The following is a 14,601-nucleotide window of genomic DNA, read 5'->3' as shown; positions in this document are numbered from 1 at the left end:
GGGTCTGACAACAATCGCCTACACTGCCTCGCTAAAAACACAAATGAACTCTAGCAGAAAATAAGAAAGTGCTCATTCACAACTACATTTTTTTCTAAACCAGCAAAAAAATATGAACTTCATTTTAAAACATCAAAATCAAATCATAAATGGCACTTAAACAGAAGAAAGTGGTCATTGTGTGTGTGTGTGTGTGTATGTATATATATATATACACACACACATATATATGTATATATATATATATATATATATATATATATATATATGTATATATATACACACACACACACACATATACAGACAATTTCCTCAAACTTTGACATCTTTTAATCCTTTTTTGCATTGTCAGACATCTGATTTCCAACACTTCATATGACTTCTCAAGATATTTGTAGACCTAAAAAGATGTCTTCTAATGTGTTAGAAAAATGTGCAAATATTGTTTATGCAACATATTCACATTTTTTTACAAGTGAAAAATATGAAAGAAAAAGGAGTTCATGATCTATGAGAGAAAAAAAACAAAATGTAAAAATGCAATTAACAATTTCTACACCCCATTCTTCCATAATTTTTTTTTAACAAACTAACACCACTGACAAAAAGAAATCTAAAAGGTTAATTAAAATACCTAACTTAATCCAATTATTTTATTATTTAAGGCCTCTTTAAACTATACTGTGGATGTTTTTGCCTGCCAAAACAAAATAAGGCAAAAGAGAAAAAAAAAAGCGTGATTTGTCAATACTTTTTACATCATTTATCGCTTGTGTGTTTGCAGGATGGAGACTGTTACACTGGGGTGATGATCGTCTTAAATGTCAGTGAATGCAACACTCACTGACTGCTGTTTTTATTTTGACACAGAACTTTCAATCATCAAACATAGCTAAGCTACGTAAAAAAAACACTCACAAAAAAAAACAGTGACTCTGAGTACCTGAGGAATCATAGAAAATCTAACCTAACCTGACATGGTGATCAACTGAGGTATAAGCTGTAAGTGGACCACAATGACATCTGAATAATAGATCATATTGTTGCATCTCTATTGCCAAGATTCTCTAAACTGTTTGGAAAGGGTGCCACACAAAGCAGCATGTCAAAATGGTCTTGATGGCCTAGAGCACAAAACATTTAACCATTAGTGGTTGTTTAGAGTGCAGTTTACCCCCCCCCCCCAATCAAGTCCACATGGGTCAACTGTGCATTTCAAAGAATACCCCTTACTTTAAGGATCTGACAAAGTGTCCATTCTCCTTTGCGTTCAGTCGCCCTGGAGGTAATTATCCGCCACAAAGCAGAGTCCTCCTCTGCCTTCCATTAGCTTTACAGAACATTGATCCCCTTCCCACAGACATGAAATCCTATATAAATGTCACATGGGATTACAAATCTACCCTCGTACGTGCGCAAGAGGCTTTGACGTGGCTTTTTACCCCAGCCTGGGAACACAGTAATGCCCTAGTTAACCAGGAAAAATCCCTCAGAGGTGATACATTTACATTTTGAGTACTGGTTAAAGGGTCTTGGTAGCAACTGGCATCTTTGCTCCTGTGGTACTTGTGATTACTTTGCTGTTACTGTGATGATAATCAACAGAGGTGTTCATTTGCTGTAGAGAGCCCTGAATTCAATAATCAGTTGACTAGTAAAATACATAGCAAAAGATCTGTCCACCACTACCAACATAGTTCTGAGTTCACACTGATGCAGGTTGCCTTTCTTGCTGTGAAAACTAACATTTTTGTTCCACAGCCTGGACTTTTGTTTCACATAACTGAACTGCTCTATCAAAAAGTGATTGTTTACCTGGTCCATCCAGATAAAAGCCTGAACACAAAGCATAATTTAATCGAAATAGCAGCTGGAGTTACCAGCTAGAATCTCTGAGATCTTAACTCTATAGGCCAGTTATAAACTTTCCGAACATGTAAAACTTAATCTGAATGTGCATAGCATTAATCCACACAGCCCCTGGCCACTACTGTAAATGGTGATTGTAGTGTGTGCATTAAGTTATTGCATAAGCAACTTACATACAACTGACACAAGAAAACCTAAAGAGATTGTTTCCCCAAGTGCATAAGATGCTTAGTTATTTATATTTGACACAGTTAGGCAGAAAAGAAGAAGGAGGGGGGAAAAAAAGTCCTTCTTCAGCTCTTGAAGCGCGTCTGCTCACATATGTGATTGAATTTCCTGAAATTGAGAAATTAAAACCAATTAATTTTGCATGGAAAGCACAAAGTAAAACAAGAGATGAACTGAAACACCTTCCACATTTTCTGAAGGGGTAGACATGAAGACCTGTGGAACATAGTTTACACATGGACTCCTCCTGGTGGTAAACAAGTGAAATACACTCACAAGTCTGGAACCTCGTGTTCCACATCTACCACTGTACAGCAGCATTAGCAATGAAGGCTAATTTTCACTGTAGTGGAAGTTATTTTATATTAAATATGTTACATTTTGAGTCTGAAAAAACTTACATTGCATGATGTGCCTTCACCTGCGTGCGACAGTTGCATCCCCAGTAACAGTCGGGTCGAGATGTTACAGCAGCTAAAGATAAAACATTGAGCGAGTTCACCACAAGGATATTAGTGTGTAATGACATTGTAACAGGCTGTGTGAACACATCTGTCACTGGAAACCATAGGAACTGTGCAAAATTTTCTGACCTGGCAGTTCAGAAGGAGGGATGTTCTGTCTGTACTTGTAGGCCAGCTCCTTGAAGGCTCGCAGGCCGCAGCAGAAGCACAGGATAGTGTTTGCTGTGATACGACAATCTGATCGGGATAAAGTCAAATAATCCTGAGTGCTGTGTATTCTGTTGTGTATTCTTGGAGGAGACATTTATTGATGCAATGGATTTTTATCTGCCACTCAAACAATTTTACTGCTCAGTGATTGAAGTGCCTTAGGGTTTAATGTGAGCGCTCACCTGTCAGAACGTAGTTTCCCTGCTGCATGTCTTGCAAAGTCTCCTGGAGCAGATCTTTCCAAGATTTCCCTCTGGAGGACAAGTAGTTCTGAGGAAAGTTTAAAAACAGAAAAGCACTTAAAACATAGTAACGAATTTTCACACAGACTTTAAATGAAAGTATATTAAAGTTTAAAGTGAACTCTACATTAAAGTATAAATTTTTAATAATTTTTGCAACTTGGAGCTTATTAAGCTTTTTGTGGATTCAACGACGACTGAGTATGGAAGTTTATTTAGCTGTTTGTGCAAATAAGCCATGCTAACATGAATTACCTCACTGGTATCCAGAAATATAGATTAAATTAAACAGTATCTCACTTTGAGGACCTCTGATTCATAGTTATTGTTGTTCAGCACCCCATCCAGGCATTTATCAGTCAGATTGAGATCTGAAAAAAGCATCAAAGTGGTTTGTTTAGTGTGTGGCAAAGATAAGCACACAGACTGTGGGAACCAACAATCATAAAAGGTACAAATTTAATTAAATACTATTCAGAAATAATTTTTTTCCAACTAAAAATGGCCCTTAATTGTCAAAGTTTGTGTTAAAAAAAAAGTCCACCCAAGTCCGTCTCCCTCAAATGGATACATACCACTGAATCGTGTCAGACACCCCTGACATCCAATGCCCTGGCAGCCCCAGTACATATGACAGAAAGGCTGCTGGCATAATGCACCTGCCAACACAAAACATGACACATCTGACAAGAGTATAATGGAGTCTGTGCTTTACTTGTGAATAAAAAGCAACTTTTTCTCAGTTAAAATGACTCAGACACACATTTTCATTTTACTACTATTACATACAGGTAACTATACAGTTATGGTATACTTCTAATCACCCACATTCAGGCTACGCAGACGTCACATTTCTGCAGAGGGGCAAACAGGTGTTTGGACCACTTACACTGTTGAGCAATAACCTGCTGGTTGTTTAGCTCGGCCCTCCTGTCTGGCATTGGCAGGAAGCAGCAGGAGCAGATGAGATGGAAGCCCTGAGGGGGGCAGCAGTACTCATGAGAAGCTGTTGATTTTTAGACAAGCAAAAAAAATAAAAGGTCAGTAGAAAGCAGGAAGAACTTTGCTACTTTGCTAAATTCGGAAACTATTTAAAAAACACGACATATTTCCTCAATTTTAAGAGTTTGATGCCAGAATGTGTTAATATTAACAGGAACTAAATGCATTTCGTCAGAAACGTTACACTAATCAGCTTCAATCTAATCTTCCCTCATTATCACCTGAGGGCTGATCAGAGGATGTTGACGGCTGCTCTCCAGTGGTCTTTGCTGCACTGTCCTCACTTGCAGGTTTGGGTGATGGAGATACAGGTGGTAGAGTTGGTAAGCCTGGGAACCAGTAGTTTGAGCTTGTAGCAAACAACACTTGACCCAAATTTCTCCTGTAGCCAGGACACTGTCTGCACATCACCAGAGGTTGACTAGTGACAAAAAAAGCAAAAGAAAATGATCGTAAGGTCATTTTAATCCTAAAATGTGTTTAACTGGATGTAACTGTTCCTATTTTAGAGATTTTACATATTTTATGATGCTTGAGCCTTTTTTTTTTTCTTTTTGCAGGAATTCATGGTATCCATAACGTGCATTTCCATAACCCCTAGAATTGCGCAAAACCTAATTATCTCAATAAAAAACTGTTAATGGAGACACCTAAATAAAAAAAAAAAACTCTCAAACATTGCTAAAAGGTTTTTACACTCTCATGAGGTGGTTTTTCAGATGTGTCGATATAGAAGTACGTATATCGCAAAAGTGTAATGGAAGCACTTTTAAGCATTTACTCATCCCCAGATGTTATGTAGGGGGTCACATGACCAGTTCATTTCAAGTAAAGATGGCGCAGTATGAGTAGATGCAGGAGGAGATGGAAATCTTTTTACAAATAATTAAAGAAAAAAATATAACCACCACCCTTGATAGCAAACAACAGCGAATTTCATTGTTTTACAAAGAAGAAGAAATCTCTTTTCTCCTCAAAAAGGAGTCTGAGGTGGAGAATGGCTAATGCGCTAAACACTATTCAATGAAAACTCCTGCAAATTGCAATTACACTTTGTTGATATTATAGAAAAATTTTTCTTTTATTTTGCAAAAATATGAAATGGAAACGCAGCTCATGTCTACAAACTCAAACCTGTGTCCTATACTTACTAAGTTTGTGCCAAACTTCCCATGCATGGGCATGTAATCAGTCTACAGTACATTGTAGAGGCGTGGATAACACACGTTCTTCTGCAAAAAGTCTTTCCTCAAAACAAATTTCCATGCTGTTCTCTTGCTCTTTTTCTTCATTTGGTTATATATGCAGCAGGCACACACTGAGTGGTTACAAACGTTCGGATTGCACACAGCCAGATGCACCCAGACTGATGAGGATGATGAGATTTATGTCATAAAGACCTTGCAGTCATGTAGACACACAAACTATGCATTACCAATTAGTTAAACACTTTCATCCACTGAGTTATGCACGGCAGCCTCTTGCTCCGCATTAATAAGACAGCAAGAAGCAACTTGGCTGAAATCACATGTGAACATTATAAATCAAGCTAGTTTCCTGCTTCAGTCTGAGGGAACAAAGAAATCCATAAATGGATATAGGTGTCAACCATTCAAATGTTTAAATTTGCTTAAGCCTGGTACACACATAATGATTTTTTAATGTTGTGAGATTTTTTTATCTGGTCGAGACCTCACACGTGAAGATAAAAAAATCCGTTTTGATCATACTGTGTTTGGTGTGCTCAGAAATGTAATCATGGAACAACACACACGACGATGCTGTCCAGTAACTCATCTACAATCTAGTCCTCCGAGCCGGACAAACTTAGAAACATAAGAGAAGAACCATAGCAACAACCGGCAAAAAAACAAAGAAGAAGAAACATAGTAACAATCGAAAAACACAACACACAGCATGGAAGTGGATTTATAGGACGAGGGAATGATGGTGGTCTTGGGACTATTGTTAAGAAAAAGCCAGAACTGAACAAAATAACAGACTGGAGACGGCGTCAACACGGACTTTATTTACTTCCTTGCTCCCCAGCCAACTCACTCTGACTACATTCCGTGCCACGTCACCATCCACGCAGTCACAATGCATGAGTTGTCAGTGTTCTTCAAAAATCGGTACTGAAATATTAAACATGTTCAATGTTCCCAATTGTCGGCTACGACCCGTTTCAGAGCGGATTATCGGGACAAATCGGCTCGTAACACACATCACAGACCAAATGATGATTGGACAGGGAAATCTCAGGATGATCGGGCCTTTGCTGTCCGAGGTCGGGATGAGGCAAAATCGGGAAAAAACAGCCCAAATATCTTTGTGTGTGTACCAGGCTTTAAGAAGCTCCAATGTTATGCATCAATTTATCTTTGTGCCTAAAAATAAATAAAGTTGAGCAGAATTTAAGTAAGTGAATCCAGTTTTTGAATTAGTTGCAGCTCTGCAGTGACAAGGACGAAATAACAAGAGCAAAAGTTTTAAGTGGTTCTTGAATTTGTAAATTAAATTAATCTGCTGTGGACAAAAAGGCTTCCTCCCACAGGTCAAAGACATGCATGTTATGTTAACTGGCTGCAATCGTTACTCTTTCTTACTGTTATGAAATGTGATGGTCCCTCTACATGATGTTGATTTCATGAATGTTTGGATGTATGCTTTCCATTAATCTCACTGTAAACTGAAACAATATGTTACACTGGAATACCTGATATCTGAGGAGTCACTGTCATTGTCTGAGAGCTCAAAGAGGTAATCTGAACTGCCCTCCTCGTCAGAGAAAGAGCGCTCAACTTTTGGCTGCAACATGTCCTGAGAAATCTTGTTCCGACCGTCCATGCTCTTCCGCTCCTCCTCACTGCGACACTTTTCTGTGGAACATAAAAGGACAATTTTCTTTTTTTATTAAATCAAAAGGTATTTGATTTTAGATCTGTGCTCAATTGCATACACTATCCAAATGCACAAACCTGGGTGTTGGATGAGGTAGGCTTCCACCAGGTTGTTAAGAATGTGGTTTTTACAAATCCTCTCCACAGGGCAGCGGCAGGTGGGGCAAAGAGGTGAGCGCTCCATCCAGCCTGAATAGCATGCAGCACAGAAGGCATGCATGCAAGGCTGCAAGCTAAAGCAAAACACAAGGCTTTATTAAAGTCACACACAATTTAAACGAGATAGACATACAATGTGCATGCCAAGTTCCAACTGGAGGAAAAGAAAAAAATAGAATTAAAGCACCTAACTTGGATATCTATGCCAATTTCACAGTCTTTGAGAGCTCACCTGATGCAGTCGTGCAGTAGGTCCTGACAGATCACACATGTCAGGCTTTCCTCCATCTTGTCTGTCTTAGTCCCTTCTCCTGGTGGCTTTGGCAAAAGATTCCCAAGACCTTTCTTAGCTGAACATGCCATCTCTGTGCTGGAGGTATGTGGCAAACCCAAATCATAATCTTTATCTGTAAAAGCAATAAATGTGTATTAATCTCCATAATTAAACTGGCATTCCGAAATTGTCTGATCACCTCACGCCTACCTCCCAGGGCAGGCATGAGGTGAAAAGAAAGGTCATTTAGGAAGGTCAGTAAATAAAAATAAATAAAAGTTAGCTCTGTTAATATCAATTTAAATGTAAAGGAATAAGGCCAATACGTTTTTAAAAAATGAATAAAAAAAAATCTAACCTTGATGAGTTTTCATCCTCTTGCTTTCTGGCTCCAAGATGTCCGTGTCTACAACTCTACTTTCGTCTGATGAGATGGATGAACGCCAGACATAGAGGTATGACAGCAAACAGGTTGGTTAACATAAGAGAATAATGTGGCTGGATAAGAAATGGGGCATATTGTGTCTACATCTCTAGCTCCATTACTACTTGATGAGGTGAGTGTACTGTGTTTTGCACTGACCCCTCACAGGACAGTGGTGGGATGTGGGGAGGACTCTGTGTTTACATCAGAGATGTCTGGTGCTTAAGTGCAATCAAGAGGGATTGTATCCAATGTTGAGGTTTTTGGCATCAGAATGCTAACAACTGTATTTGACTGGTCTTGTTGGAGATGATGTATTCCATTTGATGTACTTACTTATTCAATTAACAGTCAATATTTCATTGAAAAGAAAGTTTAATAAAAAAAAATACATAAATGTTTATGCAAGTTAACAGCTTTAAAAAATTCCAACTGGCTATATGCAGTTATCTAGTTAATGACATTCGGGATGCATAATGTAACTCATGCTGTAGTTGGCAGGAGGGTATGGTTTTTATGTTGCGTTTACATTATGGTGGACTCTACATCTTCTCTTAGCTGCAGGTCCTAAACTGTCCCCTAACCCCAGATCACCTTTAGTTCTTAATAATCTCACTCCATCCAACTTTAAAAAAACCTCTAGTTCCATACTGTACCTTGGCTCTCAAGCAGCCAACATTTGGTTTAAGTTGCTATGAGTAGATGGAGAAGAAGAGCCTTCAGCTATCAGGCTATTCTCCAGTAAAACCAACACTCAGTCAGTGCTAGGGATGCAGATTCTGTCTCTAGTTTTAAGATTAGGCTTAAATCTTTTCTTTTTAAAAAAGTCGATAGTTAGGCCTGGCTTGGACCAGAGTTTACCCTATGTCTTTTGCAGCATTTTACAATCAGTTCGTTTCATTCTTTCTACTTGCTTACTTTTGAAACATGATTTTAATGAATAATATTGTTTTACTCAGTTTATTAATACTAGAATAGAACTTTATTTGTCATTGCGACAAGTGCAATGACATTACAAACAGTTTTATTGTATTTATTAACTTTTAGCTGTTATGTTGATTGTTTCACGTCTACTATGTTGTTTAATTGCATTTTTTTAACTGTTTTCTTTTGAGTAAAGAACTTTGAATTGCAGTTCTGCTCAAAAGGTGCTAAATTATACTGGCTTTCCTCAAACATGTGGCTTTCTCTTAACTTCTGAATACAGTGATGAAATCTATCCCCTCATCTTGAACCTCATGTACACCACATATATGTGAAGAAGGGGGATTGACGAGAGGCACAAATAGGACAAAATGGAACTTGAACACACCACAAAGTCAACTTCTCAATCTGCACCTGCCCAAGATACAGCTCACAGAAAAGGGCAGCAGATTGTACGCCAGCAAAAAGGGAAAATAAGAAGACAACATAGATTTGAAGAAAAAAGTAAACATAGGAGCACGTTTTCAGTTTTTCAGTAACAGCTGGTGTCACTTGAATCGTAATTTTCAGTTGGTCTTCAGTTTCTTCGCTCAACATAACCACGTTGTTGTGAAAGAGTTGCTTATTTTAGAGAATTGAAGTTGTCAAATAAGAAGCAATTGTAAGACACACGCTGACTGCTAGCTTTCTGTAATCACTGCCACTTACTTCTCTTTGTGTTCAACAGCCAGTCAGTGAGCAATGTGACTAGCTGTTGAGACGGTAATTGTATATGTTGAATTGGCTGAAATAAAGACGCCAACAGACTCAGACAATGGCTATGGTGCACAGTTTAGAGGCTAAATTAAAGGAACTCCTCGTTTTACACACGCTGTATGTTGCTCACACAGTCTTAACTTTACTTTCATTGTGTTATCTATGTGATATTTTCTTCTTCTTCACCGCTTCAGCTGTTTTCTGTCATCCATTTGTTACCTTCATCTTTTCCCCTGCTCTGTCCTAATGATCTCTTCTGTCTAGTCCTGTACATTAAAAAAGACTCATTCATATACTGACTAAAATCTGCATGCTCTTTAAAAAATATCTAATTTTTTGGTGTGATGATTAGATGGAAAACAAGTTAGTTATTTATCAACTTTGATCACATGTAAAGTTGTGCTTTTTAATTAGTTTTATGATCACACCTATTATGTTATACACTTTTTTACCTTTTAAAACTTTTGAGTTACTTTATGAACTGCTTTGTTTTTAATGTTGTTTAGGTCCTTGTTGATAACATTTCTATTCATTTTTTAGAATGTTAAAAATTCCCCAATCTGACTTTTTAAAATCCCACCTTGAGATCTTATCTGAACTTTAAGAACCACTGATATACTTAAGTTGGTTCCTCACCAAGTTAAGCAGCAGCTCTTATGTCTCATCTCACTTCCACCTCATTGCCTTTGTATCACAGCTGAAGTACTACTGACACTAGCAATGGCCTACTTGGTGCGCTTGGTCACAGTGCACAAAAATAGCATGAACTGCCTACAGTGCCAGGTTGTAAGAAATATGCTGCTTATACATTTGAAATACAAGGGAATGAATTATTCTGTTTGCTATGAGACAGAAGTTCTGACTGACCTGATGACACTTTCAAGTTCATTGATGAAATCTGTCTGTATGTTACAGAGAAATACAACAACAATCAAGTGTTTTACAGCTGAAAGGAAAGAAGGTCTGCAGGCAAGACGTTGGGCCATTTTTCTGCGTTTCATTCTTCCTACATTCTGCGCTGCTGCCTGTGTTAGCCAACATAACACCATGAACTTAATTAAATTATATTTCTGTAGATGTGTGTGGGTATTTCCTGTTCTATAAATTGAACCTTTGCGGGATTCTTTAAATTTATGCACAATTCTGGCAATTCAATGCAAAATTTCAAACCCTGTTATTTTCAAGCATCAAGTATTTGAATTAGATGAAAGTCAAAATCTCTTGTTGTGAAGTGGTCAAAGTATGGACCTGGTTCTCCACCCAACATCTGGTGTTTATGTGTAAAATCTTTTTTATTATTATTTCAACAGAACAGGATGAAGCTGGAGAGAACCTACCAGAAACTGAAGAAGTTGTGATTTCTATGGGACGAGAACGGGAGGGGTTCTCAATACAGAAGTGGGAAGCAGAAGTGGAAGGCTGAGGTTCCTCCTGAGTTGGATCCCGAGGAGCCTTAGTAAGCATAACAGGCTCCACAGAAAGTGGGATTTCAGATTCTGGAACAGGAGAGGGACTGTGGGCTGACCTCTCCATATCTGAAGAGTAAACATCAAATGGCATATTACTAATGAGAGAGAAAACAATAACTAAAGGCTGAAATTAAAGTGGCAGCTTTTGAAAAAGTGTGGCTATCTAACACTTACAAAAACTGTCTTGTGAAAGAGATCGCTCCATTTGGATGGAGTGGAAAACATAGGCAATGTCTGTGGGGTGAAGAAGAATTGCCATCATTCTTTTTTATACATTTATTTAAACATATTATTTTCACAGTTTAAAACAAGTAAAACTCACTTTGTTCTGGCTCACTTTTCCTGTACACAAAATAGATGACATCACCATTTTGTAGCAAGTGGGTTTGCCTCTTGACCACCTTGGACATGTTGATCACTGTGCCATTAGTACTAAAGACAAACAAACATGCAATCCAACATTACAACAAAATGTGATCATTTTCCTAGAATCAAATCATATGTATTAAAAAAAACATGCTTCTAAGCATTCACACTTTCTACCCTTATTCTCTTTATTTAGTTTATTTTTCTTAATCAGCTGACAACCACACAACGTGGATAACAGTCAGCTTGGTGCTTAGGAAACAACCTCCTGATTCCTGCAATGTTTTGCACTACAGTTCACAAAGAAAGTTTCACTTTACAGTACCTCATGTCTTCAAGCCACACCAGCCCCGAGTTCTCATCTTTCACTATCTTGCAGTGCTCCCCTGATACCAGTTTATTAGCCGGAAAGGACAGATAACATCCTGGCAAGCAAACAGAAATTAATGAATGAATGAACTAACTATATTTCACCACTGAAACACAGGACAGTTTTTTTTGTCTTTTTTACTACATATATTTAATTGCTTTTCTACTTTTAAGGATACCACCATGGGTAATATGCTACTATGTACTATGCTAATATGCTACTATATAAAAATCTTTGACATAAATACAAGATCTGTCTAAATGTAAATATTTAATCTTGTTGCAGAACAAAGCATCAACAATTCTGGCTTTCGTGCCAATATAGATTGGCATCTCCAGCCTAAAGACCAAGTTTTTACCTGACACTCTGTTGCCATGACATCTTCAAATCTTTCATTACCCAGACATAAGCTAACTTATTGAGTCTGCAAACTTTGCATTGCAAAAAAGTAGACCCCCAAAACCTCTCAACAACAAAAGCAGACACAGGGGATATATAGCCCTAACCTTTTCTAAAGCAAAACCCATGCAAAAAAACCTACTTAATATTCTACACACATGTTGTCAATAGACGTCTTTTGTCCTCATCACAACGGGCTGTCTAAGTTTGGTCCACTACAGAAAGCTTTGTGTTTTTCAAGGGGGAGGTTATAAAGACTCCAGACATTGACAGCAATGTCTACACAATTGTTTTCTGTTAACAGGCATATCCACTTTAGAGCATTTTTTTTAAACAGGACACAATTTCTTACTTTTGTTTTTTCTTACATGTGATTTAAAAAAAAAAAAGAAAAGAAAGCAATGATATGTATTCTGTAACACATACAAACTCACCTTTCTTTCTGCCAACTGTGCATTCTCTACTGAAAAGCAGGATAGTTTCAGTGGAACCCACTTTAACTAGTTTCCCCCAAGGCTGTCCTGTTCTGTAGCCGTCCATCCTGACATGTGGTTTCTCTTTTCACCCTAAAAATGATCAGAATGTAAGTTTAGGAAGAGTTATCTAAATTAGAAACTATTCTAGATTGTTTTATAAGGTTTTGGCGGTGTTGTTTTATAAACTACGTGGGAATCTGACTGCAAAAAGAAAGTGAAAATAAACTATTTTGTGTATGTGGTCAGTTACTGTATGAGTCAAACCAACTAATTATTGTCAGACACATGGGTTATTAAATTACAAATTCAGTTCAGTGAGAAGACCTTATATCTTAAATTAATCTATACAACCACTCAGCATTTAGGTTTGAAAAAATGACCAAAAAAAAAAAAAGTTACTGAGATTTTATCTGACTTTCTGTGGCAAAAACACAATAAGCAAGTAGTTTGACTTGCTTGAATATTCAGTTAATCTATGTCGGTTTAATATGAAGCTTTCTAGATTAAAAAAAATGCCAACGACGCTATGACAGATGTGCGGTTTAGTGAAAATGCAAAGCTACATAAAACCGAACGACTTACCCATGAAGTTTGGCATTGACCCCATTGTGAGGAAACCTACAGCGACTTTGTAAAGATGGGTATTTCGCAGTTTACTGTCCATCAAGTATTTAGCTACTACCTGACTATATTTTCCGATAAGCTGGGAAAACCTAGGAGTATTTAAACCGTCACACGAGTTTAGCAAATGATGTACATGCTGTGGAAAAATGATCCAAGTTAACGTGAACACACAACTTCGTTCAATAACAATACCGAGCTAACGCGACAGCTAGTATTAGCTTGCGCGTATGACAGAAAAAAACATGGAGGTACTCCTTTCGGAGTAATATCTTAACATTGTACATAAACAATGTCTGATACTATTACTTTACCGTAAAACGCTTAGTGTGTTGTTCCAGCAGCTATGTGAAAACCGCTTCTCCTCCTCATGTTCCAGTTAGCTTTGTGCTCAAGAAGCACTTCCTGCTAAGACCACAGTTGACACTGTACCGTCATCAGCTGATGGAGGAGGGGCCGCGTGAGTTTGTTGTTGAAATCTGGCCTGGGTCTACCTCTGCCCCTACATCTCATTAAAAAAATATTTTATTTTATTGAAAAAAATTAATGGAATAAATACTCATTAACGCCAAAAATGAGTTCAGAATTGATTTCCCAGATGTATGCAAATATCTGTGCAGTCATAAGCAGGGCTCTGGCACATAAGGATGAACAGTATGATGAAGTCCTGGGAATTATAGTGCCTGCATTTGTGATATTTAAAAAAAATGTCATGCAAACTGTGAATGATAAAGTGTTAGGCACAGAGCAAAATTATCTAAAGTAAAAGCAGAATGGACAGTTATTTTAATCATATGTTGTTCTACTGTTTGAATCATATTTGTTTAAGTTTAATTTTAAATAATATATGTACAGCTTGGTAGGTTGGATTGATAATTTTCATATCTACATAGGATATAGTCTAAAGTAGAGGTTTTCAGGGTTGATCCCATAGACATTGACCAGTTGAACCAAAACTGTATTTTGTTTGATGCAAATTCTTGAAATTCCTTAATTTCCTGTCCTGAGATATTTACTAAATCTCTTCCTTTGAGGAAGGTTTGTAAACCTGATTTTCCCAGACTCTATCTCCAATCTAACCTTTTAGCCCACTGACATTTAGGCTATACTTTGTGATAAAGCTTTGACATGAACATACAATGATATTATAAAATATTAAATGTCTGTTTCAGCTCAGAGTTTTTAATATTGTCAGATAAATACATCAGCTGCAGTAATGCAGTGTCCCCCCTCAAGTAACTAAGACTCAAAAGCTGGTGACACAACATGTACATTGAGGTACAAATGGCCTTCGTGAAGTCCAGCAGTTCTCTCATGGGGATGCCTCTCTCATCCATCATCATAGTAATGATATCTTCCAGGTGCAGTCAAATATCAGCCACATCTGCCTCAAAACCTAAGGGATTTCCTGAAAAAGCCTCATGTGCTGCAGACTATGCTGTGATTCT

The 14,601-nt window shown here is 37.6% G+C and overlaps 1 protein-coding gene across 1 annotated transcript; it reads right to left on the bottom strand.

The window, feature by feature from the left end:
- Positions 1-584: 584 nt before the first annotated feature.
- On the bottom strand, positions 585-13,581 carry chfr (checkpoint with forkhead and ring finger domains, E3 ubiquitin protein ligase). Its single transcript, XM_041999260.1, has 18 exons — positions 13,468-13,581; positions 12,491-12,622; positions 11,613-11,712; positions 11,244-11,353; positions 11,096-11,155; positions 10,790-10,987; positions 7,707-7,772; positions 7,307-7,481; positions 6,994-7,148; positions 6,732-6,894; positions 4,237-4,436; positions 3,903-4,019; positions 3,589-3,672; positions 3,314-3,384; positions 2,954-3,041; positions 2,691-2,798; positions 2,499-2,571; positions 585-2,205 (listed from the first exon to the last, which is right to left on the bottom strand). The coding sequence occupies exons 2-18, from the start codon at positions 12,594-12,596 to the stop codon at positions 2,163-2,165; spliced, it is 1,917 nt and encodes a 638-aa protein (XP_041855194.1). The 5' UTR covers positions 12,597-12,622; positions 13,468-13,581; the 3' UTR covers positions 585-2,162.
- Between the last annotated feature and the right edge of the window lie 1,020 nt (positions 13,582-14,601).

The sequence above is a fragment of the Melanotaenia boesemani genome, chromosome 11, assembly GCF_017639745.1.
Source record: "Melanotaenia boesemani isolate fMelBoe1 chromosome 11, fMelBoe1.pri, whole genome shotgun sequence".
In the NCBI taxonomy this organism is placed as follows: domain Eukaryota; kingdom Metazoa; phylum Chordata; class Actinopteri; order Atheriniformes; family Melanotaeniidae; genus Melanotaenia; species Melanotaenia boesemani.
This window is presented reverse-complemented; position numbering and strand designations above follow the sequence as displayed.